Here is a 25,789-nt window from a genome sequence, read left to right as displayed (position 1 = left end):
CCCCCAAAGCCACAAAAGCCTTTTTTTTTTTTTTTTGCCACACAAGCCTTCCTATAGTGTGCAGAGCACTGAGTCATGGAGTAACTTTGGTACCTTTGGCAGTGCTTCCCCAGAGAAAATCAAGAGAGGATTTCTGATCACAATTTAACTTCCAAGGCAGCTTGACCACAGGGCCAGAATGGAGTGATCCCTGGGATTCAAAACCACTAGACCATGGGACAGTTATAGGACTGAGTTTCAGTGAATTCCTTGCTATTATGGTTTACACTCAAGTCTCATTTATGAGTCTACCTCTCAGGGCCTAGTCACATCAATACCCTGAAAGAGTAAGTGTTTGAGTTTTCAAAGCAGAGGGTCCCACCCATTTGGCACTGATTAGATAAGGTTTTCTCAGTCTTTTAAAACCATAGAGCCCTTTAATATATGTCAAATTCTGATGTCCCACCACCATCTTTCAACATGTCCAAGCCAAATAAGTACATCTTAGAGACAGATGTCCCCACCTGCTAAGAAGATTCTACTCTACGTAGTACTACGTGAAGTAACCATAGGGCTTATGTCCTAAATAATATTGATTCAGTATATTGTGTGTATGTGTAGATGCTAGCTGTAGAGATTTTGATAAAATCTGCCCCACCCTCCAGCCCCATTTGAGAGTCACTGCACCCTCTCACTAAAACTCCCATCACCAACCTAGACGATGCTTCTATAAGAATTACAGATAAATACCTTCTGATTTCTGCAGAAGAAACTTGACTTACTTATGGTAGAGTTAGTTTAGGGTTGGTGAGAGACCAAGGCTTGAGTGAAGGGAGTTGTGAAATTTGAAGAAGTAACTTGTTACCTAATTATTAAGTGCATACATAATGGTTAGTACTGGTGATGGTGGTGGTACTAACTCCCGTGTGTATGTGTGTGTGTGTGTGTGTGTGTGGTGAGTGTGGAGTCTGAGAATGGGGTGTGTGAATGCAGATATGCATTCACACATTCATGTTTGTGTACATGAATGAGAATGTATATATAAAGACAAAGAAAACACAATCCTTGCGTTCAAAGAGTTCTAATTAAGTGGTAGAAACATGAACATATCCATCAGGTCCCTCCTAGGTAACAGTGTTAATACAAACTGTGCAATCTCTTCTCCACCTCTGTCCCATCACAAGTCAAAGCCACTTATAGCACAGACGTCCCTCCAGAGTCCAGTGTGTCATGTGGTCAGGTGGGGATTCCTTGGTACAGGAGACACTGGACCAGTAAATATTTTTTCCTTCATCCATCCTCCTCCATTACAACAGTTTCACTAATAAATTCCCCAACATCTACAGCTTCTCTTCTGAGTGAAAACACAGTTAGAAACCATTTTAAATTGTCTTTACAACTATTATTCAAACTTGGAAATTGAAGTAGGTGATCTCTAGACATTTTCATTTTTTCTTAAACATGTTCTGCACACATCGTTTTTATACCTCTAAGAACATATAATTTAAATGTCCTTTCTTTTTCCTGATAGTTGTTAAGTAATGGATATCAAATATTAGTAGCTGAGTGGGTAACCAATAACCACAGTACATTCTGCTACTACTCTGAGAAGCATTACCAGGGAAGTAGAAAATTTATGAGAACAATTACAGAAGTGACAATGGTTAAACAAGTATCTTACACAAAACTCAGCTAACTGAATCTTTGTGCTCGATAGATTACTCAAATAATTTCCATATGGAGGACACCTTATTGTTTAGAATATCTTTTTTTCACATACATAGATCATTTGACCTTCAAAAAACATAACAGAAGTTTAAGGAAACTACAGATTGGACAGAGTAAATAGGTTACCCAAATCCAGAGGGTAGGGTGTCTGTGTGTGTGTGTGTGTGTGTGCGTGTGTGTGTGCGTGTTTATGCAGGCAGATCTAATCCTTAAATTTTGAACTTTTCACTTCTGAGCTCACGATCTTTTCCATTAATTATACCACAAAGCTTTCCTGATATGCAAAGCTGCTTTTAACATTAGGAAAAGAAGTGAAAAGGAACTTGTACAGAATTCTCCACAGTCAATTGTCCAATATGTTTACGGACTTAAGAGCTGCTCAAATTATGAAACTTAAAATATAAACACAGTGACCTTTCATTTGTGTGGTAAACCTAAATGAACCATTATGAGAGCCACTAAAAGCACTACTTAAGAAATATGTATTAAAATTAAGAGTAATCAAGAGAGAGAAAAACTAATAATATAAATGGTGAGTATAAGAAAAATATCAATATTTTAAAAGTTCATCCTTTATTATAAAGGTTTAAGTACACATAATTCAAGACAAAAAATATAAATATGTATGGATGTATATAGTGTTTATATGTTTGTAAACATATGCTTTATGAATTTTTATGTTTATATTTTTATATAGAAACAAAACTGAGCATTATTTGATGCTAAATCCATTGGGTGAAAGTTTGTAGGAGGACAGGATTTGCACAGTCTCAATTTATCACCCTAAATACGATTACAAAAAGATAGCTTTACAGTGAATAAATCTGGTCGATACTACCTTACTGAACTGATCACCACTAATGGGACAAACTGACATCAAATGTGCTGTAATCTGAAGAACACAACGTTAACAAAAATGTTTAATTTGAATCTAAGAATGAGAAAATAATATACAAAACCAAATCAGATTAAGGATCATTCTATAAAACCACCAGCCTAAACTTCTCAAAAAATGCCAGCCATAAAAGATGAAAAAAAATGAAAGAACTCATCCATTTTATTGAAAACTAAATAGAAATGATAACAAAAGGCAGTGTGACGTCCTTGTTTGATTCCTGGATCAAAAATAAAGCAGTTATAAAAGACATTATTGGAAAAATTGGGGAATTTAAATATGATCTGTGTATGTTAATAAATATTGTATTAGAGTTAAATTTCTTTGGTGTGAGAATGGTATGGTTATTTGGAGACTGCTTTGTACACAGGAGATAAATGCTGAAGTATTTAGGATTGAAGTATCTTAAATGCATGATATAGTATATGCAGCTTACTTTCAAATTGTTCAGAAAAAACACTGAGTGATAAGAGCTAAAGCAAATATGTGGAAATGTTAACAACTGGTAAATTTAGGTGAAAGACGTATAGAAGTTCATTGTACTACTTTTCTACTTTTCTGTAGGACTGAAAATTTTTTTTTTTTTTTTTTTTTTTTTTTTGCGGTACGCGGGCCTCTCACTGTTGTGGCCTCTCCCATTGCGGAGCACAGGCTCTGGACGCGCAGGCTCAGCGGCCATGGCTCACGGGCCTAGCCGCTCTGAGCCATGTGGGATCTTCCTGGACCAGGGCACGAACCCGTGTCCCCTGCATCGGCAGGCGGACTCTCAACCACTGCGCCACCAGGGAAGCCCTGAAACTTTTGAAAATATGTTGGGAAAAATAAAATCAAATGAAATCGTTCTTCAAATTCTTTATTTCATACGCCAATTTCAGCAATACTGAAATACAAGTTTAACATACATGCACTTACTCTTTCTAAAGATTTAAAATATGAAATGTTGAATAATGTTACAAATTACAATCAAAATTTAAAACAAAGTACTTTAAGAATAAGACAAAAGAGCTAAAATTATGTTAAATTTCTAGTGCAAATATTAAAAAAGAATAAAGGATATTGGTGACATTAATATTCAGACTAGGTTTTCCCTATCTTAATTTCTCTGCTCCCTTCCCACTTAAAATCTTAAAAAGTATTTGTTATAAATTGGAAGTACAGAATTGTTAGAAAATCACTGGATGACGAGTTGTATGATTCTCTTTACAGGTACAACCTACTTCTCAGCAATCTGTAAGCCATTGACAGCGTAACTCCATATCCAAGGAAAAAAGCCAAAGCGCGATTTGGCTGGGGAAGGGGTATCAAATATGCAATTGTGTGGTAGATTCGTGCTCCAACAAAGAGCCTGAAGTGCAGGATGGCAGTAGAGAGATCTGGACCACTCAAGGAATACAGAAGGCCAATACCAAGAAATGGCACAATATTTTCGAGGTCATTCAAGTGGGCTCTGTGGAAAAAGATGCCTTGTAAAACACAAATTTCAAAATCAGGAGAAATATATTCATTTTTTCCTCTCTTCTGAAACTAAATAGAAGTGTTAACGGATCTTAAACATGCAAAGTAAGATTCATTTTATTTCTCTCAAATTCCCTTGCTTCCTTACCCACTTGACTCTTATTTAGAATGTCTCGTTATCTTGTTTCTTTTATTTGCAGTGTATCTCAACATACAACAGAGAAGGCTTTTTGCACTTTCAAGACTATCAAAACTGCATCTACATAATAAAACTCACTCCATTTTTATACATATAAAATATTTTTTCTTCTAAGGTCCATACAACAGCAATTCAAGATTCTTCTTATAAAAACTCTTCTTCCGAAAAGAACAAAATCGTTTTGGTTATGATCTTTCTTAAGACTCCTCCCTCACTTGTGCTAGCTAGTCTGCAAAATGGCTCCTGAGACCACCCTTGCCCATTCACCCAATCCACTAGGTTGCCAAGAATCAATTTGCCAATTTAATATCAAGAAATTCATGCTCTCCACATCCATATAACAGAATACATAACTAGTCTTTCAAACATGGGAAAAAATTTAGCCAACCTATCCTCAAATTGCAAAAGGAATTAGTTAGTAGTGATGGAGCAAAGTGCAAAGTATACACAAAATTGATAGACAATAAAGAGAAAGACATATTTCCTTGATTGGGATTTCATACCACAGCTATAAGAAAACAGAAAGCATGGTTTAGACACAAGTTTTCCTCCAATTCATGGCACCTTGAATACAAGGCACATGTATTATTGGCTTGACATTTTTTAAGCTGCTTAATCTTCAAAAATCTGGTACTCCTGTTCAAGTCTCCAGAGTTAAAAACTGCTTAAGAATCTAGACTAGAAATTGAGATTTTGATAGAGCTTATCAGCTATCGATACATATTTCAAAATGAACAATATTGGTTTTATGTTACCCTCTTTTCTTTTAGCAAAAAACGTAACTATTACATATTGCCTGCTCAATGATCACCATTCTCCTCCCCTCCTTTCCTTTCTCCTGTTTCCTGTAGATTATCCTTTCTCATCACCTTTTTGACAAAGATGATGACAACATAAAGGTATGAAGAATGCGACAGTAACCTGGGTAAGTAACAGTCTTAAAAGATTTAAATGAACAACTGCCTGTTCCTGAATAAAAGCCAAGACAGAAAGGCATGGGAGTTCTTATCCCTTCTCTTTCATGGAACAACCCAAGGGTTACTGAGAGTGAGGTGGGCAAGAAAGGACAAGGATACTATTTTCTACTAAAGAAGAGCCCGCTTCACCAATTACACCAAGGGTATTTGTTTGGGTCCTTTGAACTCTCCTTCTGGACCACAGCTATATCTTCACCTCCCATCTTGGCCATGTTACTTTTCTCCTTCACAACATTCTAAAAGGACAGACGTTTTAAAGTTGGGAAAGAACCTACAATGGTGAGACTCTGTGGAAATGTGTTTACTTCTAAGCCTGTGTTAAGCAACTGGCAAAGAGAAGAGAAGAAAGTCAAAGACAATAAGGGGTAGAGAGCTCCAGTGGAGGGAGAGGGAAGGAAGTTCAAAGGCAGGGCTTCCTTGGACCTTACTGGCCCCTCCATTTTTTTCTGGCTTCCCTCTCTCTCTTTATCTTATTCTCTTTTCAATTCTCTTTCCCTGTCCTTGGCCCTCAAAATGGTCTCAGAGATAGCATTCCTTATTGTCCTAGTAAGGTCTGTTTTCAATGGAGCCTGATACTCTGTGTTAATTTACGCTATTTTATATGCTCTTCTTTTTTAGACCCTGAGCCAGGCACGTGCTTACCCAACTCTCCCAGTCAGCTCCTACTGTAGTCCAGTATCACCCTTCTACCATAACCCTTTCTCCGCTCAAACAACAGAAGTCATCCTAGAGGGGCAGCTCCCTTCGTTTTCACGTCATTCCTAGACAGCTACCAAAATCTAATACCTGGTGGACATCCATCTTTATGTGTGACCACCTTCTACCGGGGTCTATTTCCCCCCCCTCCATCATCCTGTGTTCCCGTTTCCTTTCTCCTTCAGGCAGATGCTCCTTGGGGCAAGCTTGCTCTGGGCTGACCTTCCCATCAGCCCTGCTCTGTGCTTATGATGCACCAGTCACACCTTCCTAGTCAGATCAGAACCACTCGGATCTCAGCATCACCCTGACCTTGACCAGAGTTGCTAGACATCTTTGAGAATTATCAGGGGATGGCCAACTACAAAAGGAGCTTCACACCAGACTTGCTGACTCCCTTCTCTTACCCAAAGTTCTTCATGCTCAGCATACAGCAGCAGTATGTCCAAATTCCCACAAAGAAAACTTCCCAAATTGACGTGATCTCTCCTCTCCTTCTCCTAACATTCTCCAGCTTCTTCCTTTATGAAATATTCTTAAATACCCTAGGAACTAATACCCTGTACCTCACGACTTAACATCTAAAGGGAGACTGCTTTATATCATTCTCTAACTACATGAATGTTGGTCTTATTTTTAGAGGAAAAGTTATAAACCCCCTCAAGGTCAGGAACCCAGTCTTAAAGCTATTTTACAGCACTCCAATAAAAGAAGTGACCGTGAGACACACACGGTAATCTCTCAATAAATGCTTCCTTCATGCATTGGGGCCAGAAGAGAAGTCACCTGGCTCAAATCCTAGCCCATGTTCCAGTTCCTTGAAGAATCCCCAGCGAGTATCACCTGGACTCCACTGAACAGTTTCAGGGAAGGGGTATTCTCTACCTTTGAACATAGCCTATTCTAAACATCTCTCCTCTTCCTAAGTACCACCCCCCTTTTCCTCTTTTGAATGCTACCCTGTATTTCTCCAGCTGCCCTGATTACCGTACAACTTTCTTTTTACCTTGTTGTAGGGAACACATTTGGTCTTGAATTCTTTCTAGAACGAGATGGGATAGGATTAAATAAATGCGTAATGTAAAAGGTTTTCTAATCATCACTGATTTCTGTCTGCCCAGAATATAACTAACTAACTTTAGGCTACTTATCTTGACATTTCAACACATATTACTTTATATTTTTAATTAAGTGTTCCATATGTGTAGAATGTATTAATTTTCTCACTATTGCATACCTGAAAGCATAATTTTCACTTCCTTTGTAGCCAAGTTCTGTCCCTGTCACTGAAATATGCTAATAGAAATAACGTGATAATTACATGTGGAAGTAATGAAAAAGAAAAATTCTAGGCTAAAAATGCAAAGTGGAGATTCTGGAAACTCTTTCTCTGAAAAGTATCTCCAAAAGAGATTTGTCAGTAGGAAATTTTTTGATGGGACTGATCCGATCTCAAAAAAATACACCTGGAAACTGGATGCCTTGCCTTTCCTGGACACTCTCTTTCTTGCCACACTGAAAAGCCAGTGTCTGATCGCCAGGAGGCGCGGGACACACAGTGGCTGCACCTCCTCAAGGACACTGACTCCTTTCACAGCTAAGGTCAATCATTCTCACTAAATTTTATTTGTTGCCCACAACCTGATGAGAAGATCAGCTCAGATAATGGCTTTCTCCTTTAGAAATACAATCCCATGGGCAAGGAGAGATAGAAGTAGGGGCTGGGAAGGGAGAGTGGGGAGGAATCTAAAAATCCCCCAATAAAATACCTGTTGCTAAGTTTTCATAGGTGAGACTTACTTTGATCTCCCTTTCAAACTTACTAATGCTACTAAAGGTCTAATTGTTGTCACTTTCAAGTTCTGGGCAATTTTATGAGCATAGGGTCATGACTAGCATCATGTATTTGATTACCTTCCCTAAAAGGGATGCACAAAAAGGATGAGACAAAGCTGTAAACTGCTTACTTTCTCTTTAGTGGTTTTGATAACTCCACAAAGCTTTATTCACCTTTTCTAATTTTTATTCTTTTTCATCATAACACATATAATTTTCCTCTGATACTGTTTGAAATTTTCACATTGATTCTTTGAGAGATTCCTCAGACTATTTTAGATCCATATTCTTGACACAATCCATTTTAAAACTGGCCACTTTGGGGCTTCCCTGGTGGCGCAGTGGTTGAGAGTCCCCCTGCCGATGCAGGGGACACGGGTTCGTGCCCCGGTCCGGGAAGATCCCATATGCTGCGGAGCAGCTGGGCCCGTGAGCCATGGCCGCTGAGCCTGCACATCCAGAGCCTGTGCTCCTTAACGGGAGAGGCCACAGCAGTGAGAGGCCCGTGTACCGCAAAAAAAAAAAAAAAACCTGGCCACTTTAATCAGTAGGACTGCTGAATTAACAAATATATAACTAAGTGAAGCAAAAGTTAAAATTTTATTCTAACTATCTAGCATAGACTTCCTCTTAGAAAAAGCCATTCTTGCTTGATAAATAATTTGAGATTAAACTTTTGCATAAATAAAAAAATTAAATTTCGGTACTGGAGGAGCAGAGAAGTACATGGGGTAAAAGAACAGCCTGCAAAATGGTGTAATGCTGACCATTTTGTGAGGTGACAAGGGCACAATGCAACTTTCCCAGGGAGAGGATGCTGAAGGACAGAGCACTGTTAACATACAACTTGAAATGTTTGTGTTGCCATACTGTAAACTCTGCACCTTGATTTAGTCAGGTCTATTTTTATCACATTTTTAACTTGATTTGTTGACAGAGTTGAGGAAAGAACCAAGTTTACACCAGCCTAACAAAATGCAGAATACGGAAACATGCACAAATGCAGGATTGCAGACTGGGTTAATCTTGAGACTATATACCATAAGGGAATCTGCAGAGATTTTGGTAGGGGCTTCAGACTTTCCAGGAAATCAAAAGTGATGATGCAAATATGATCTAGATTCCAAAGGGATTTGATGCTGCAGCAGATACATGAATTACAGAAGTAAATTTTTTTCTTTCAGTCCCCATTTCATTATCTATTTATACTCAACAAATTGAAGAAGTGTAGTCAAATATATTCATGATGTTTCATATCTTAACTATTCATCATGAAACTAAATACCTAAATGTTTAAGTATGGCTATGAAAACTCTTCACTGCTTCTTTAATTTCATATAATTTTGCTTATCCTGTGAAATGTGTCTAGAATTGTACTCCAGTTTAGATGAGCATTAGAAAATACTAAATGAAGACGGTACATAACTTTAATGTTTCACATGTTAGAAAAAGGTAACTAATGGATTGGCAATGGAATCTCAATATAAAAAATTTTGCGGTGGGGAGAAGGCTGGCCAAGATGGTGACAGAGGGGGCTCCTGAACTCCCCTCGTTCCACAGATACACCAAATGGACAGTTACACATGGAGCAATTACCTCTGAAAGAAATCCAGAAACTAGCTGAGCAACTTCTACTCATTGAGAGAATGAGAAAATACGCACATCAAAATGGATAAGGAAAGGCTGAGAAAATCTTGCTATAAACCGCACCCCCAGAACAGCACCATACAGTCGGAAGGGAATTCTCAACTCCCAGCTTCTCCCTGAGGAGAAAAGGGTTTAGACCTCATATTTAGTGCCCCAACCTTTAAGACTTTCACCCAAAAACAGGCCCCCACCAAAACAGCTAACTCTGTAAGTCAGTGAGGATTGCATTTTGGAGACCCAGAGGATGATAGCAAACAAAAGCAAAGTTGTTAACAGGTGCATGAGACTTGTTGTAGCTATTCCCCCAGGACTCAGTACAGAGGGAACAGGCAAAAATGCCGATCTCCCAGTCTTTCCCAGATAGAGATCCACCTGTATACTTTAAAAACTGCTACCTAAAGGTCAAGCTCCCAGTTAGCCTGCATCTAGGCTCTGGCTTCAATCCTTCCTAGGAAAGCCAGTAGACACCTGCTCCATTTTCTCCTTCTAGCCCAAAACAAGTCGCCAGTATCTCCCCGGAAGGAGCTTACACACATCTGCACCTCAGCTTTTATGGCTGCAGCCCAAGTGATGGGTCTCTGGATCACCTGGCTCTGACAGCCCATAGTGCTACCATTCACAAGTCCCACAGGAATACAGCAAACAAAGAAGCAGTTCTCAACAAGCACAATCACTTGCCGCAGCTACCCCCACCCCCAGGGCTCAGTGAAGAGGGAGCAGGCAAAAATGTCCATCTTCCAGTCTTTCCCTAAAAGGCGTTCATCTGTATACTTTAAAGCTGCTGCTGAGGGTCAGGCTTCTAATTCAGTATGCATCTAGAGGCTGGCTATAATCCTCCTCAGAGACTGGAGAAGCCAGAAGACACATCCCTCACCTTCTCCCTCTAGCCCACTCCAAGTTGCCCGTATCTCCTTGGAAGGAGCTTGTACGTACTTCCGGCACTCCAACTTTTGCAGCTACTACTGAAGGGACAGGCTCCTGGATTGCCTGGCTCTGAGAGCCCATGGGGCTTGCATTCATGACTTCCACAGGACTACAGCAAACAAGGAAGCAGTTTCTTAATAGGTACAAGAGCTCTCCCCACAGCTATACACCTGAGCCCAGGAAAAATGCCCAAATCCCAGTTTCTCTCTGGAAGGGGCTTAACTACCTACTTTTCCAGCTGTTGTTTGAGAGTCCAGCTTCCAGTCTGCTTGCAGCTAGCTGCTGACTGTGATCCTCCCCTTTGGAACACTTGAAAAGTCTTGGCACACACTCAAAATCTGGGAGCCAGTAGAAACAAAGAAGGCAGCCTGGACAATCACAAAGGCTTGAGAGGCAACCAGGAGCTCAAGCTAATTGACAAGGTTCATCTCCCACATGAGACCACTCTTTCAAGACTGGGAGTGGTGGTTGTTTTATCTAATGCACAGAAACCAACACAGAGAATAAAGAAAAATAAAGAAACAGAGAAATATGTTCCAAACAAAAGAACAAGATAAATCTACAGAAACAGACCTTACTGAAACAGAGATAAGTGATTTACCTGATGGAAATACTGGTCATAAGATGCTCATCAAGGTCAGGAGAACAATGCATGAGCAACGTGAGAATTTCAACAGAAATAGGAAATATTTTTAAAGTAACAAACAGGAATCACAGAGCTGAAGAGTGTGACTGAATTAAAAAATTCAATAAAGGAGGTCACAACAGATTAGATGAAGCAGAAGAAAGGTTCAGCAAACTTGAAGACAGTGCAGCAGAATTCATCCATCAGAGAAACAAAAAGAAAAAATAATGAACAAGAGTGACAATAGCTTAAGGAACTTATTGGAAAAACCCTCAGAAAGACCAATATATGCATTATAGAGGTACCAGAAGTATGAGACTGAAAAGGGGGCAGAAACTTACCCAAAGAAGTAATGACTGAAAATGTTCCTAATCTGAAGAAAGAAATAGACATTCAACTACAAAAACCTCAGAAAGTACCAAAACAGAAGAATCCAAAGAGATCCACACTGAGACACGTTATAATTAACTTATCAAAAGTTAAAGACAAGGAGAGAAGCTTAAAAGCAGCAAGAGAAAAGCAACTTGTTTCATACAAGGGAACCCACATAAGATTATCAGCAGAATTTTTTATCAGAAATTTTGCAAGCCAGAGAGAGTGGGATGATATATTCAAAGTTCTGTAAGAAAAAAACTACCAACTAAGAATACATTACCCAACCGATCCTTCTCAAACTTTTCCAAAAAAAGAAAAGAGGGAACATTTACAAACTCATTTTACAAATCCAGTATTACCCTGATATCCAAGTCAGATAAGGACACTACAAGAAAAGAAAATTACAGGCCAATATCCCTGATGAACACGAGGCAAAAATCCCCAACAAAATATTAGCAAAACAAATTAAACAGTTTAATTGAAAGGATCAAAAGCATCATACTCCATTATCAAGTGAGATTTATTCCAGGGATGCAAGGATAGTTCAACATCTGCAAATCAATCTGTGTGATACTCTACATTAACAAAATGAAAGATAAAAATCTTCTCAGGGGCTTCCCTGGTGGCACAGTGCTTGAGAATCTGCCTGCCAATGCAAGGGACACAGGTTTGAGCCCTGGTATGGGAAGATCCCACATGCCGCGGAGCAACTGGGCCCATGAGCCACAACTACTGAGCCTGCGCTTCTAGAGCCTGTGCTCCGCAACAAGAGAGGCCGCGACAGTGAGAGGCCCGCGCACCGTGATGAAAAGTGGCCCCTGCTCGCCGCAACTAGAGAAAGCCCTCACACAGAAACGAAGACCCAACACAGCCAAAAATAAATAAATTAATTAATTTTTTAAAAATCTTCTCAATAGAAGCAGAAAAAGCATTTGACAACCCAAAACCCTTTCATGATAAAAACTCAGAACAAGCTGGTTATAGATGGAACGTACTTCAATGTAATAAAGGCTATATATGACAAGTCCACAGGTAACATGGTTCTCAATGGTGAAAAGCCAAAAATTTTTCCTCTAAGATCAGGAACAAGACAAGGATGCCCATTCTCATCACTTTTATTCAACATAGTACTGGAAATCCTAGTCAGAGCAATTAATCAAGAAAAAGAAATAGTCATCCAAAACAGAAAGAAAGAAGTAAAACTGTCTCTATTTGTAGATGATGTATTATTTTAAAAACACTCACCTAATTCCACCAAAAACTGTTAGAAGTAATAAATGAATTCAGTATAGTCTCAGGATATGAAATCAATATACAAACATATTTTGTTGGAGAATATCAAAGCCAAATTCTTGCTCAAATTTCAATAAAACTACAATGAAAAAAAACAGTTGCATTTCTATACACTAACAATGAACTATCAGAAAGAGAAACTTAAAAAACAATCCATTTAAAATAGCAGCAAAAAAAAAAAAAAAAAAGCAGCAAAAAGAATAAAATACTTAGAAATAATTAATTTCTAATAATTAATTAATTAAACAAAGAGGTGAAAGATCTATACACTGAAAACTATAAGACACTGATGACAGAAATAAAAGACATAAATAACTGAGAAGATATTCTCTTCTCATAGATTGGAAGAATTAATATTAATATTGCTAAAATGTCCATACTGCCCAAAGCAATCTACAGATTTAATGTACTCCCTCTCAAAATCCCAGTGGCATTTTTAAAGAACTTTTTTAAAATCCCAAAATTTGTGTGAAACCACAAATGACCCTGAATATCCAAAGCAATCTTGAGAAATAAAAACAAAGCTGGGGGCATCATACTTCCTGATTTCAAACTACATTAAAAAACTATAGTAATCCAGGCAGTATTGTATTGGCATAAAAGCAGACACATCGATCAAAGGAACAGAATAGAGAGTCCAGAAATAAACACATACATAGTCAATTAATTTTTTACAAAGGAGCCAAGAATACACAATAGGGAAGGACAGCCTCTGCAATAAATTGTGTCAGGAAAACTACATTTCCACAAGCAAAATAATGAAACTGGACCCTATCTTACACCATACACAAAAATCAACTCAAACTGGATTAAAAACTTGAACATAAGACCTGAAACCATAAAACTTCTAGAAGGAAAAGACAGTCAGTAAGCTCTTTGACATTGGCCTTAGCAATGATTTTTTAGATTTGACATCAAAAGCAAAGACAACAAAAGCAAAAACAAACAAATGAGACTACATCAAATCAAAAAGCTTCTGCTCAGCAAAAGAAACCATCGACAAAATTGAAAGGCAACTTATGGAATGGGAGGAAATATTTGCAAACCACATATCGGATAAGGGCTTATATTCAAAGTATATAAGGAACTCATACAATTCCATAGCCCAAAACAAATAAACAAGTAAAAATAACTCAATTAAAAAAGGAGACCCCATTAGCCATTTTTCCAAAGAAGACATCCAACTGGCCAAGAGGTACATAAAAGGTGCTCAACATCACCAATCATCCTAAATCAAAATGAGTTATCACATTATATCTGTTAGGATGGCTACTATGAAAAGGACAAGAGATAGAAAATGCTTGCCAGGTTGTGGAGAAAAGGGAACTCTTCCACACTGTTGCTGGGAATGTAAACTGGTACAACCACTATGCAAAACAGTATGGAAGGTCCTCAAACAATTAAAAAGAGAACTACCATTATCCCAAAGAGATGTCTGCACTCCCATATTCATTGCAGCATTATTCACAACAGCCAAGACATGGAAACAACCTAACCATACACACACACACACACACACACACACACACACACACACACACACAATGGAATATTATTTAGTCTTAAAAAAAAAAAAAGGAAATCCTGTCATTTGGATGAAACTGGAGGGCATTAGGCAAAATGAAATAATTAAGACAGAGAAAGACAAATATTATATGGTATTACTTATACACGGAATCTACCAAAAGGAAAAAAATCAAATTCATAGAAACAGAAAGTAGTGGTAGCCAGGGCGCTAGAGGTTGGGGGAAATATGGAGAGGTTGATAAAAAGGCACGAATCGTCTGTCATAAGATGAACAAGGTCTGAGGATCTAAAGTATAACATGCTGACTATAGTTTATAACACTGTATTGTGTTACTGTATAACTGAAAGTTGCTATAGGAATAGAAATTAAATGTTCTCACCAAAAAAGAGAGGAGGGGAGATGAAATATGTGAGGTGATGGATGTGTTAATTAACTCAATAGAGGGAATTCTTTCACAACATATACATATATCAAATGACATTGTACACTTCAACCATCTTACAATTTTATTTGTCAATAATACCTCTGTAAAGATGAAAAAAAGTTTGCAATTTACATGACTTTATGCCAAGGATTAAGAAATATACTCCAGAACTAGAATTCAATGTGCTTTTAAAATAAGTATATTCCTGGTATTATTAGCAAACTGTGTAGATGGTATCTTGGCTTACTGCTTTTCATTGTTCATTGCATTCTCAGTATATTAAACATAATATCTACAAAGAAGAGAGAGAGAGAGACTGGAAAGGGAGAGATTTCCCAAGTTCATATTTTGAATCTTATGCGAAAATACCTAGTTCTTCAACCTTTTACACAAGCTAACAGTTTCACCTCTGGAGAAAGATGACAAAAACTGCAAGAATCTACCATCCTCATTTCACCTCCTACCTGTCATTACTTTTGATAAATCCCTACACAGAACAAAGTCATTAACCCCAACAAAGTGCACAGAAAAGCTAAATTGGAAATATGTGTAATCACAGTGATAGTTGGAGACATCTAGATCGCTAATTTTCTATAATTATATGGACTAGGTAAAATGACCGACTTTTCTTCCTTCTTTCTTCAAGACCCCAACATCCTCACTTAACTCTGGTACCAAAATTCTTTGATCAAGTAAATCATTTCAGGAGACAGTGGGTTCACCTTCGTACACGTTCCACTCTGTCATCTGTCCGAAGATACTTCTTGGCATTCTCTCCTTTGCCAAAGCTTGCGCAGTCTTCTGGGTTGGCAAAAACCTATTCCAAATAACGAGGAAGAAACCTATTTCAAATGCCAAGTAACATGGGGGTAACTGTATCTGATAAGTTATTTACATTTTAACGGAAGGAAATACAGGCATCCAAGTTGGCCATTATGAAAAAAAAAAATGGGAGCAATAGATCAAACCCAGGGGTAGCAGAAAGCATCTCTTCTTAAAATCTGAATTTTTATTAACAGTGTAAAAACAAATTTTAAGAGAAGCATAAATAACGTAAATAAAAACCAATGTATAAAAATAGCGAAAAGGAAGCAAAAATGGACAAACAGAGCATAATTCTAAGTCCTCATTGACTATTACGGTGAACTGGCATTTTTTTACAGTAATGTTGATGCACTTGCCCTCAAGAGTATTAATATTTCTAACTGGTTGGCTCATGTGAAAGTCATAAGTTTACTTGCCAAGGATATCAGAGAACAGGCATGCAGCATAAAAGAGTGAGGGGCAGGAAAATACTTTGTACTTCGTTAGGATACGTGTGCCTCTTTTCTTTTTCTGAATTAACTAGAAGTTTGTGTTGAACAATACAGTGAAATATAAGAAGTTGAATCGCATTCCTATAAACACCAAGGACATGTTCTAGGGCGTATTTCATGTACTCCTTCCTGCCATTATGATGACGTTTGAAATGATTTCCCCATTCCCTGAAACTTGAAACATGCATTTAAAAATATTTAAGTATGTCCCAGTATTTAATAATATATAATAAAGAAAAACATGAACTCTAAAATTAGCCTTAATTTAAGCTGAGGAACGTCATAAATATTATAATATTTTTCTTAATATGACATGAGCATTTATTTCAGGTAAAGATGTTGAGGAGAACTGATGGGCAGCAGTGTGATACAGTGTCAGCTCTTGAGGTCAGATCTGTCTGTCTTGTCCTTAAATAATTGCCTGGCACACAGTGGATGTTCAATAAATACATTTCGAATAAGTAAATAAAGGTATTACAACGTAAAGTGCATGAGATTTTCATTTAAACCAATCTGAATTTGAATCTCAGCCTCACTCTTTATTGGTGTGCAACCTTGGGAAAGCTACTTAATCTCTCTGACTTGTATTTTGTCATCTATAAAATGGGAACAGTAATGCACATCTCACATGATAATGCTAAAAATTATGTAAAATGCTTCCATGATCTGACACACACAAAGAGTGTCATGGCTCCTAACATATATCACTGGCACTCCACAAACTGGAATTCCTTTCTCCTTTTAAGACAAGCAACATTTCTGCTATCCTTGGTGCCATGACATTTCTAGAGGACAGTGTGGATCTGGCGGTAGCACCCACTTTATAGCCTGCTGCTCTAACACCTTGCCCCATTAGAGAGTTAAACATGTGGGTATGTGCCCCCATTAAAATGCAGATATCCCTGGGAAGAAATGACACCTCAAGACAGTAATGAGGAAATACCTTAGGAAGGACTGTGACTTCTAGATAAAAGCAAGGCTCTGGAGGACAAAAACTCAGGAAAGGGACTAAAAGAGAAATGATGGTTTCCAGAAAGAAGCTGCTGAATAGGCACAGGGACCACACCAATGAAGAGCATTTAACTTTGTCAATGTAGCTTTGCTAATTTACCCCCATCACTGTTGTCATAAACCCTGCCTGAATATAGGTTATGTGTTTCAAAAACTTTCTACCACCCTCCCCAAGCCTCCAGTTTTAAAAAAATCATTCTTATCACGATGGGTAGAAATATTATCCACTTAAGAATTCATAACCACACAAAATTCAAATGCCTTATCCCAATCATGAGAGGTTCTGCTGATAATAAGAACTTTAATTCTATCCCCAAAGGCATATCCTTGACCTGTAACAGAGCTGAAAACACCAGTTCACTGTCTAGAAAATGACTATTTTCTAAACTCTAGTAGGCAAAATTAACTCCAAAATCGCAAAAAGTTTCCTTGAAAACTTTGATACTCCAGAAATCTCATATGCTAAGTGGCATGACAAAAGGTAAAAGCTACAATGAAAAAACTATTTCCTAGTTTCTAGGAAAAGGCACCCATTCCATAAATATAACAGAACCACCTGTACCAAATGATTGCATATTTCATTTGCAGTATTAGACAATATGCCACTGGGCTTTACAAAAAATAATTTAAGAAAATTGCTTTCCAGAATCTCAACTCTTAAAAGAAAATATTGCCTCCAATGTCTTACCTTTCTTGTCAATCTATAGAATGCAGTTGCAGTACTCATAAACATCATTTTTGAAAGAACAATCGTTGTGTAGGAGGCAAAGGCCATGAATACTTCATTCTCCATTAGCTGCGTGAGGTCGACCATTGTTTCAATTTTGGTCTGGAATCTTAAAAAAATTTTAGACAAGATAGGAAAAAGCAGACAGAAACACCCCAAATAACTTGACGGTCACCTGATGTGCTTATACTGCAGCATTAACCACACTGTTCTTAAAGATATCTTGGGTAGGGCTTCCCTGGTGGCGCAGTGGTTGACAGTCCGTCCGCCGATGCAGGGGACACGGGTTTGTGTCCCAGTCTGGGACGACCCCACATGCCGCGGAGCGGCTGGGCCCGTGAACCATGGCCGCTGGGCCTGCGCGTCTGGAGCCTGTGCTCCACAACGGGAGAGGCCACAACAGTGAGAGGCCCGCGTACCGCAAAAAAAAAAAAAAAAGATATCTTGGGTTATTTGAAGAAGAAATAATGTTAGGTTTAATGCCAAAATGAATACTATTATGTTTTTTTCTAGTTCTATATCATTAAGCTTGAAGACATCAAACAAGTACTGAGTGAAAATGAAAATGCAGGGGGTATTACAAGCAAAAATAAACAGGTGAACTGCTCTAAAGATAGAAATAAAATCACATTTTTGCATCAAGACGAGCCACAAGTTGGACACACACAAAAACAGAATCCATGGATCTCTTCAGAAACATCAAACTATGTACATAGTATTTAGTATCATTAATGTTTGATTAGAAATGCTTAAGTTCTAACATATGTCCTCCTTTACAAACCCAACTTAACAGCCTTTTGTCCTTTCAGTCGTATTCAAGATCTCAGACTCCAGGATTCTAATTCCAGTCACACCATTTTGCTATTAACCTTGGTTGAGAGACTTAGCCTCTGTGAAACTGAATTTCTTCATTTATAAGATAGCAATAGTAATACCTCCTAACTTAGTGGGTTGCTGTCAGGATTTAATTGAGATAACGTGTGGAACATACCTAGCACAGTGCCTGGCCCATGAAAACCCTCAATAAAGTTTATGATCTCCTGATCACAGTCATCGCTGCCATCAAGACCATGGTCATCATTCACATCAACACACATGAAGAGGGTGAAGCAGGATAATGGAAACATAAAATAACAGGCTTGCAAATGCAAGGTGGAAAATTGGCATTTATGATGCTTTTGTAGAAGGCACAAGGGGAGGAGGATTAACTTTACGTAGGTCTTCAGGTCACTTCACATTCCATATTTACTTCCACCTAAAAGCAGTCAGGAGTAAACTGAAGGTAACGCCCTGAGTCTGGTGTCGGAAGTATAACCGGGAAAGTGCTCAGGAAGGAGACAGAGGCACACACGGGTGATGTTGAAGTCCAAGTGGGTAGAAACTTAGGGTAAAGCTGAAATTCCGCACTATCTGAGAGTCATTCTTTTTAACCTCCTCTGTTCTATTATCAGCCCCACTACCTACATCTTCTATGTCTTCTACATAAACAAATATCTTTTCTCATACCCAAGCTTAAACGCTATTTTTCAGGCTTAGCACGGAGTGTTGTCTCTTGTAGACCGTATCTGTTCCTGCCTTTAAAACTCAACCCCTGCACGCAACCTAGAGTGATCATTCTGATCAATCCATCTATCTACCAATAATCTGTAAACCTACATATCTTTCTATACTCTGCTACCGGTCATGCAGTTGTCTGTATGTTACTGTTGAATGGGACATAAATCACATATATAATACATGTATATTTAATTTTATAAGACTTGGCTACACATCCAATTATACCACGTACTTTATGTGCATTGCCTTACATAATTTTCATAACCATAAAATTATAATTCTCATAAGTATATCTATTCTACAGATGAATGAAATGGAAATTTGAGATACTTAGCGGCCATGCTGGGACACAAACCCAGGTCTCTGACCTCACGTCTTGTATACCAACCACACTGCACTGTCTCCTTCAAGAGACTGCAAACTGCTTAATTCTGATTCAACTAACACTGACTGAGTGCCTACCCTGCAGCTGGCAGCGCTGGCACCCCTTCCATCTGTTATCTTCCTTCCTCTTCCAATTATGCTACAAGTTAAGTATTACTCCCATTTTGCAAATAAAAAACCCAAAGCTTCCTAAGCAACCCCTATTTTAAAAGGTAGACTAAAAATATACTCCTTGGATTCAGACAAATAGAAATGTACAGTTGACCCCTGAATAACACGGGTTTGTACTGTGTGGATCCACTTATATTTGGATTTTTTCAATACTAAATACCAGCATGCTAAACAATTAGCAGCTGGTTGAATCTGCAGATGCAGAACCACGGATACAGGCGAACCGAGTATAAGACGGGGGCGACTGTAAGTCATACGTGGATTTTTGACTGCGTGGAAGGCTGGCCCCCCTAACCCCCCGCATTGTTCAAGGGTCAACCGTATTTAGTTTAAATACACACACACACACACACACACACACACACACACACACACACACACACACACACACACACACAAAAGCAAATTAACCCACCTCCACCAGTCAGTAGTCTTGAAAGCAAGTATGTTAGATAGATTCTGCCAACTAAAAAGAGCACTCACCATCTGATTCTACAAGCAGGAAGTCACTAGCCAATGCCGTCGCTGACCTTTAACACACCCTGAAAGGAGTTCAGGGCAGGTCAGGAATGAGGCACTGTGTGCTCTGGGGAAAAGTGGCAGAAGACGCCTTCAGAGAGTTAGATATTTTCAGGAGAAATTTTTATGAGCCCAATTTTTTGTATCTTCTCATACCTAGAAAAGCACTAACGTCATTAGTGGAGACACCTGTTCCTCATAAGCAGCAGCAAACTTCTACTAAGATGTGTGTTTGATTGTACATACCCCCTTCAGCAAAATCATATATATACTGATACCCGCACCTCCTCAAGAGCTACAGTCCTCAGGAAGCCCCAGCTAAAGCTGAACTCCCAGCTCTCACGTTATGTGTTTTTTTCAGTTGACATTTCTCAGTGCAAAATAATACTTCGGGGCGGGGGAGGGAGTCAAGAATAAACTGCGCTCTCCTTCAGCACGCAGGTAGAGTAATTAGCCTAATAAGGAAGCCCTAAGTCCTATGCCTCTGGACAGAGATAATGAAGAAACACAGCAGAGGTGTTAATTTTTTTTTAATTTAAGAAAAGTTTATCAAGTAGGAAATGCTGCTATTCAACCATGATTTTAAAAGTCAAACAGTTTCTGTACCTCCCCACCAATGTTCTCAGAATGTAGTGTATTTAGCAACCAGAGGATGGTTTTCTCTCAGTGAAAACGGGTATAGAAAGGATAGAGAAAAAGCAGAAGACTTCCAGACCTGTTGGTGGGAAAACAACACAAAGACATGAGCAGTTGGAGGCAAAGGTCAATGGGAGGCTTTTTCTCTAAATGTGAACACACAAAGTGTCCTTTACACAGAGAGTTTCTCAATCACCAAAATGTGCCTTAGCTCAAGTCTGTGGCTTTTGGGAGCTTCTGGTATCACACACTATGGGTCCACAAATCGCCTCTCAGGATCAACATGGTCCACTCCCAGCACATCTGAGGGTGGGGTGAGGAGAGTTAAAGATAAGGCATTAAGAAATAGGGGTCATTTACAGCACAAAATTAGGTGGTGCTGATCTAGACTTTCTTTTTTGAAGCTAATTTGTCAGTAAGTTGCCTTGAACCTGCATCATGCCTGGGGCACTGCACTCTAAAAATAGTTAGTGGAAACTTTGTACATGAACGGTCACCAGGAGGGAGGAGAGCAGTATAGTAGTAATAATACTTCAGACGGTAAAGTGTTCAGTGATTTGAGTAGTCTAGGAGCGCAGTAGAAATAATCTAAGAAAAGTAAGCAGAGCAAAACATGAAACTTGGTGATGAGTTATATAGAAAATAAATGATTCCAACGATGTATTCTATTTGGACAGTGTATTGTTCCTTTTATTGTCCAGCATTAGTTGGCACAGTGGAGAATATCTCTACCTATATCGCCAGAGAGGGGGGGCTCAGTCCCCTAATGTGGAGGTGATGCCTTTACAAAGGACAAAGAGCTATGTGTCGAGCTCACACAGACTGTGCAACTAGACTGTGGTCCAGGTGGATGCAACTCTGCCACTTACCCACTGCAATTAATTTACCTTACCTGTAAAGATGAGGTTAATAATACTTCCTACGTCACAGGACTCTTGTGAGCATTAAGTGAATAAAGTATAAAGTGCTCAGAAAGGCAGTGGGACCCAGTAAGTGCTATACAAGTATTTGGTAAATAAATAAGTGCTGTTCTGGGCACTGAGGATACAATTTTAGAGTTTTCAAAAGCCATCACATTATCTCACTTGAGAATCTGGAGAACTCTAAGGTACTCAGAGCAAATATTTGTCTCTACTTTTAACATATAAGGAAACTGAGGCCCAGAGAGCTAGAATGAGTAATTGACCCAAATTCACAGTGGAGGGCCCAAGACTGGAACCCAGTTTTCTCAAGTGTTGAACTTGTGGGCTATCTACCATCAAGGCTAAACATTCTAGACTTCTCTGGCCTTCTGGGGGCCTCCTTCTGTCAAATCCCCTTCCTGTCTTGTCCCCCGCACCCCACAGAATCCCACCCCTGCTCCCTTAGTATCTATCACAGTTGAGTGATAGATACTACCAACTGAGAAATATTCCTCTTCTCTTTATAGGCTGTTAGCCAGAAAGAGCAAGGTTCTGTTATCTATAGCAGCCTTTCTACGTAAATATTGTGCAACACACAGTATGTGAGCACGCATTCCCATGGCCATGACTCTGCAATTTTAGACTTTTTAAAGCAACAGAACAGTACCCATGAGACAAAAAAAAAAGATAATTCAGTGGTCTCATTGCTGTTTATGAGTTCTAGAATTTACTGAATAGACTGAGGTGACTGCAGACAAGGCCTCCAAGTTTCAGGGCCCAGGTGTTGGGAGGAAAATGCTTCTGGCTCTGGGGGGGGAGGCCGTTACCAGGGACCTATACTGACCTTTTCTGGACTCAGCGTTTAAGAAACTCCACTCTCAAACAAACCCTCAGAAAAACTGTCCTTGTCTGCCACAGAGAGTAATATTCAAATTTGGACCGATTTGCCATTTTTCAAGATGAACAAAGGTGGTCAACACACATAGGCCTCTTATTTTGGAAAAAGCAGAAGACAGTAAAACTCAATACCAGCCTAACTCCCAGGGGATGCAAAAGGTGTGTCTAGTTTTCATAGCAGGCTAGGGATCTGAGGACACTGGGCTAGACTGGGTTAAAGCCTGTTAGCTGGAGACCTGGAGAAGTTTCCAAGGCCATTCAACAATGTTTGATTACAGCCCAACCGGCACGTTCTTGGAGAGTAAACAGGCAGAGGAAAAATGAGAAAATAAATGTGGTGCCCGGACTACTAAGAGGCCTTGGGACTATTTCAAAGGAAGCAGGGAGATGTAATCTGCATGCACCCTGGTCCCCACCACCCCAGTCCAGCAACAGCAGTAACAGCTGAGGCCTGAACCCCCAAAGAAGGCTTCCTTTCTCCTTTACTCCTTCCACGTGGCTTTCGCCTCCAGACCGGGGGGCTGAGAATCCTCCCAGGGTTCCAGTCAGCAGACTCTAACAATCTCCAATTCATCTAATAGGGTCTAATTCATGTCCTCCTCCACTTTGTTAATTATTATTATTTTTTAACTTTGCTAATGTTTCTCTAGCTTATCAAAGCAAACCAAGAGAGAAGCAAGTCCTGTCTTTCAGGAGGTACAAAGGCCAGTTTGCCCTTGAACTCAGAGCCGCTGCAGGATTTTACACCCTTAGGGTGAACGGAAGTTGCTTCAACTGCAGCCACTTTCTAGATTACTATTACTCGCACGTACTTTTTATTCCCCAGAAGTTCAAGGGGGCCCTTTCAAAGTGGATGCTACCTTGGTCTTAGAATACAAAGTGGGTCAATCATCACTTAAACGCAAAAAGACTTATTCTCTCAAGTTTTAGTCCTGGGGCTTGACAATTCACCTGCAAGGGGGACAGGAATGAAACTCCCTTTTAAAAGTGATGGACTGAAAAGCAAACATATAGCAGCTACACGGAACAAAGAAGCTTCAGGTCGGCAGAGACCCTCAAGCCTACACCTGCCACCCCGGTCCCCTTCCCGCCGCCTCCCTCTCCTTACCCGCCGCTTACACACCCCTCCCGGGCACGTACTGTGAATCCGAGCAGGAGAAAGACAGCGACCTGGTCCCAGAGGCGCGTCGCGCAGGCGCTCGGTGACTTTCATTGCGAGGGCGGGCGGGTGGGAGGCAGGCGCCACGCCCTCTCTGGTTAATTTCCTCGGAACTTGCTCTCGGGCGCCGAAAGCACGACTTGCGACCTCGCCAAGGCCCTCCCCTAAATCGCCTGATTTTTCTCCCCCTGGAGTAACCCCCGCCCACCGGTTCTCCTCTCTGAACCCTTCTTTTTGGCGCCGGCGCAAAGTCTCCTCCCGAAAGGCCATTTCCCCTCTGCAGCGCCTCGGGACGTTAGCCATTGTATTGGGACACATCAAGTTTGGGCGTGGGGAAGGAGGGAAAGGAGGCCGACTTTTATGTGGCCGCAAACAATTTTAAAAGATCTCAATGTTGAAAGCTTTAGAGAATATTCAAATCTCGGGGGCTGGGGGGACGCTGATTAGAAGTCTTTGATAAATCAATTACCTTTTGCTGAACTTCTCTTTCCCTGCTCTCGTGGCAAAGCTTCCTCTAAAGGCTGGCACTGACACAATGTAACATTTGGTGAAGATCACCTATAGTCTTCCAAATCCGTGATCCTAGACAATTTGCCTCCCCATTCTGTACCCTGCTGTTCAGAGTCCAAAATGGAACTGGAGGAGCTTAAGCTGGATCATTACAGTTCATTACACAATTCATTACACAATCAGTTTAGTATGGTTTTTTGCAGGGACTTTCAAGAATGTTAGGGTTAGAAGGTGTAGTTATTCTAACACCAATATCTGGATTAAGGATATTTCCAAGCTTCCTAGTACCCACAACAGTGTTTATGGATCTAACTTCCATGGCTTTATGTAAACATGTTTAAGGATTTATGCTTTCCATCTACGTTACTTCTCACTTGGTCATACTTCTCACCCATTTACCACCTGCTATGTGCGGTGTACTTCCTTTTTTTTTTTTTTTTTGTCCTAATTTTACCTCCTTTAGACTTTAAAGGGTGCCTCCAGGACTAGCTAAGATTTGATGGACAAATCCATATTCTACCAAAAAAGGAAGTAAGATTTACCAGTTTGCTCTAGGAAACAGCATTTAATCACAGGCCTGAGAACAGTTTCTATAGGAGCATATCAGTAGAAGTATCGGAAAATCTAGCATCAGCAGACGTTAGTCTTCGTTTTCATTGTCTGTGTCTTTTGAAAACTACATATATTTATTCTCCTATCTTGGTAATGTACACTGGAACCTGGCTGTGACACTGACTGGAATAGGGCAGAATGTGAGATAATTCTGAATTCCTGCCAAGGGATTTTAGTACTACAAGTATTTAAAAGAGTCTTTTCATTTATTATGAGGTAATACAGCTCTAATCTTGTGGATAAATTTACAGAAAAAGGTACAGTGAGCTATTATTTAAATAACTGATATACAGAATTCCAGTTGAGCGGTTCTAACAGGTTTTTGAAAAGAAAGGAGCACCAAACTCATCTGATGCTCTAATTATAAAATGACTTCAAACTATTAATCAATCAGTGAATAAATACTGGATTCCTGCTCTCCATAAACCATGTACAATTATTGCCTGTCTGTTATATACATGAAACTGTCTTTGGTACAATAATCAGCACTGGCCTATAAGGAATGAATTTAGGAGACAGTTACGTCGTGAATGCAAGGCACTTGGTTTGATGCTAAAATCCAAAACTAAGATAAATAACACCAAATAATTGTGCTCAAGGAGTTTACAATCAGGTAGACACAAAAGCCGGAAAAAAGAAGTTGCCACTAAACTTAAGGATGAAAAGATTTCAATTTAGCAATGAGAATGATAACTGGGGTATGATCTAGAGCAGTAACAGGAAAACGGTTATGAAAAAATTTAGATTTCTGCTCATCTTTGTTGTATGCTCTTAGATGAGTAAGGAGGAGAAAGAGTTATTTTTTTC

General features: G+C 39.4%; 1 protein-coding gene across 4 annotated transcripts; it reads right to left on the bottom strand.

The window, feature by feature from the left end:
* Positions 1–3,439: 3,439 nt before the first annotated feature.
* Positions 3,440–24,443, bottom strand: MGST1 (microsomal glutathione S-transferase 1). 4 transcript variants are annotated; one of them, XM_024733207.1, is made up of 4 exons: positions 24,330–24,443; positions 17,597–17,744; positions 15,304–15,398; positions 3,440–4,049 (listed from the first exon to the last, which is right to left on the bottom strand). In XM_024733207.1, exons 2-4 carry the CDS (start codon positions 17,720–17,722, stop codon positions 3,803–3,805), a joined length of 468 nt encoding a protein of 155 aa, XP_024588975.1. In that variant the 5' UTR covers positions 17,723–17,744; positions 24,330–24,443; the 3' UTR covers positions 3,440–3,802. The 4 variants fall into 4 exon arrangements, with proteins under 4 accessions (XP_024588975.1, XP_024588973.1, XP_024588974.1 ...); XM_024733205.1 differs by lacking the exon at positions 24,330–24,443 and adding an exon at positions 23,842–23,919; XM_024733206.1 differs by lacking the exon at positions 24,330–24,443 and adding an exon at positions 23,810–23,885.
* Between the last annotated feature and the right edge of the window lie 1,346 nt (positions 24,444–25,789).

The sequence above is a fragment of the Neophocaena asiaeorientalis genome, unplaced genomic scaffold (assembly GCF_003031525.2).
Source record: "Neophocaena asiaeorientalis asiaeorientalis breed wild unplaced genomic scaffold, Neophocaena_asiaeorientalis_V1.1 scaffold150, whole genome shotgun sequence".
NCBI classification, from domain to species: domain Eukaryota; kingdom Metazoa; phylum Chordata; class Mammalia; order Artiodactyla; family Phocoenidae; genus Neophocaena; species Neophocaena asiaeorientalis.
This window is presented reverse-complemented; position numbering and strand designations above follow the sequence as displayed.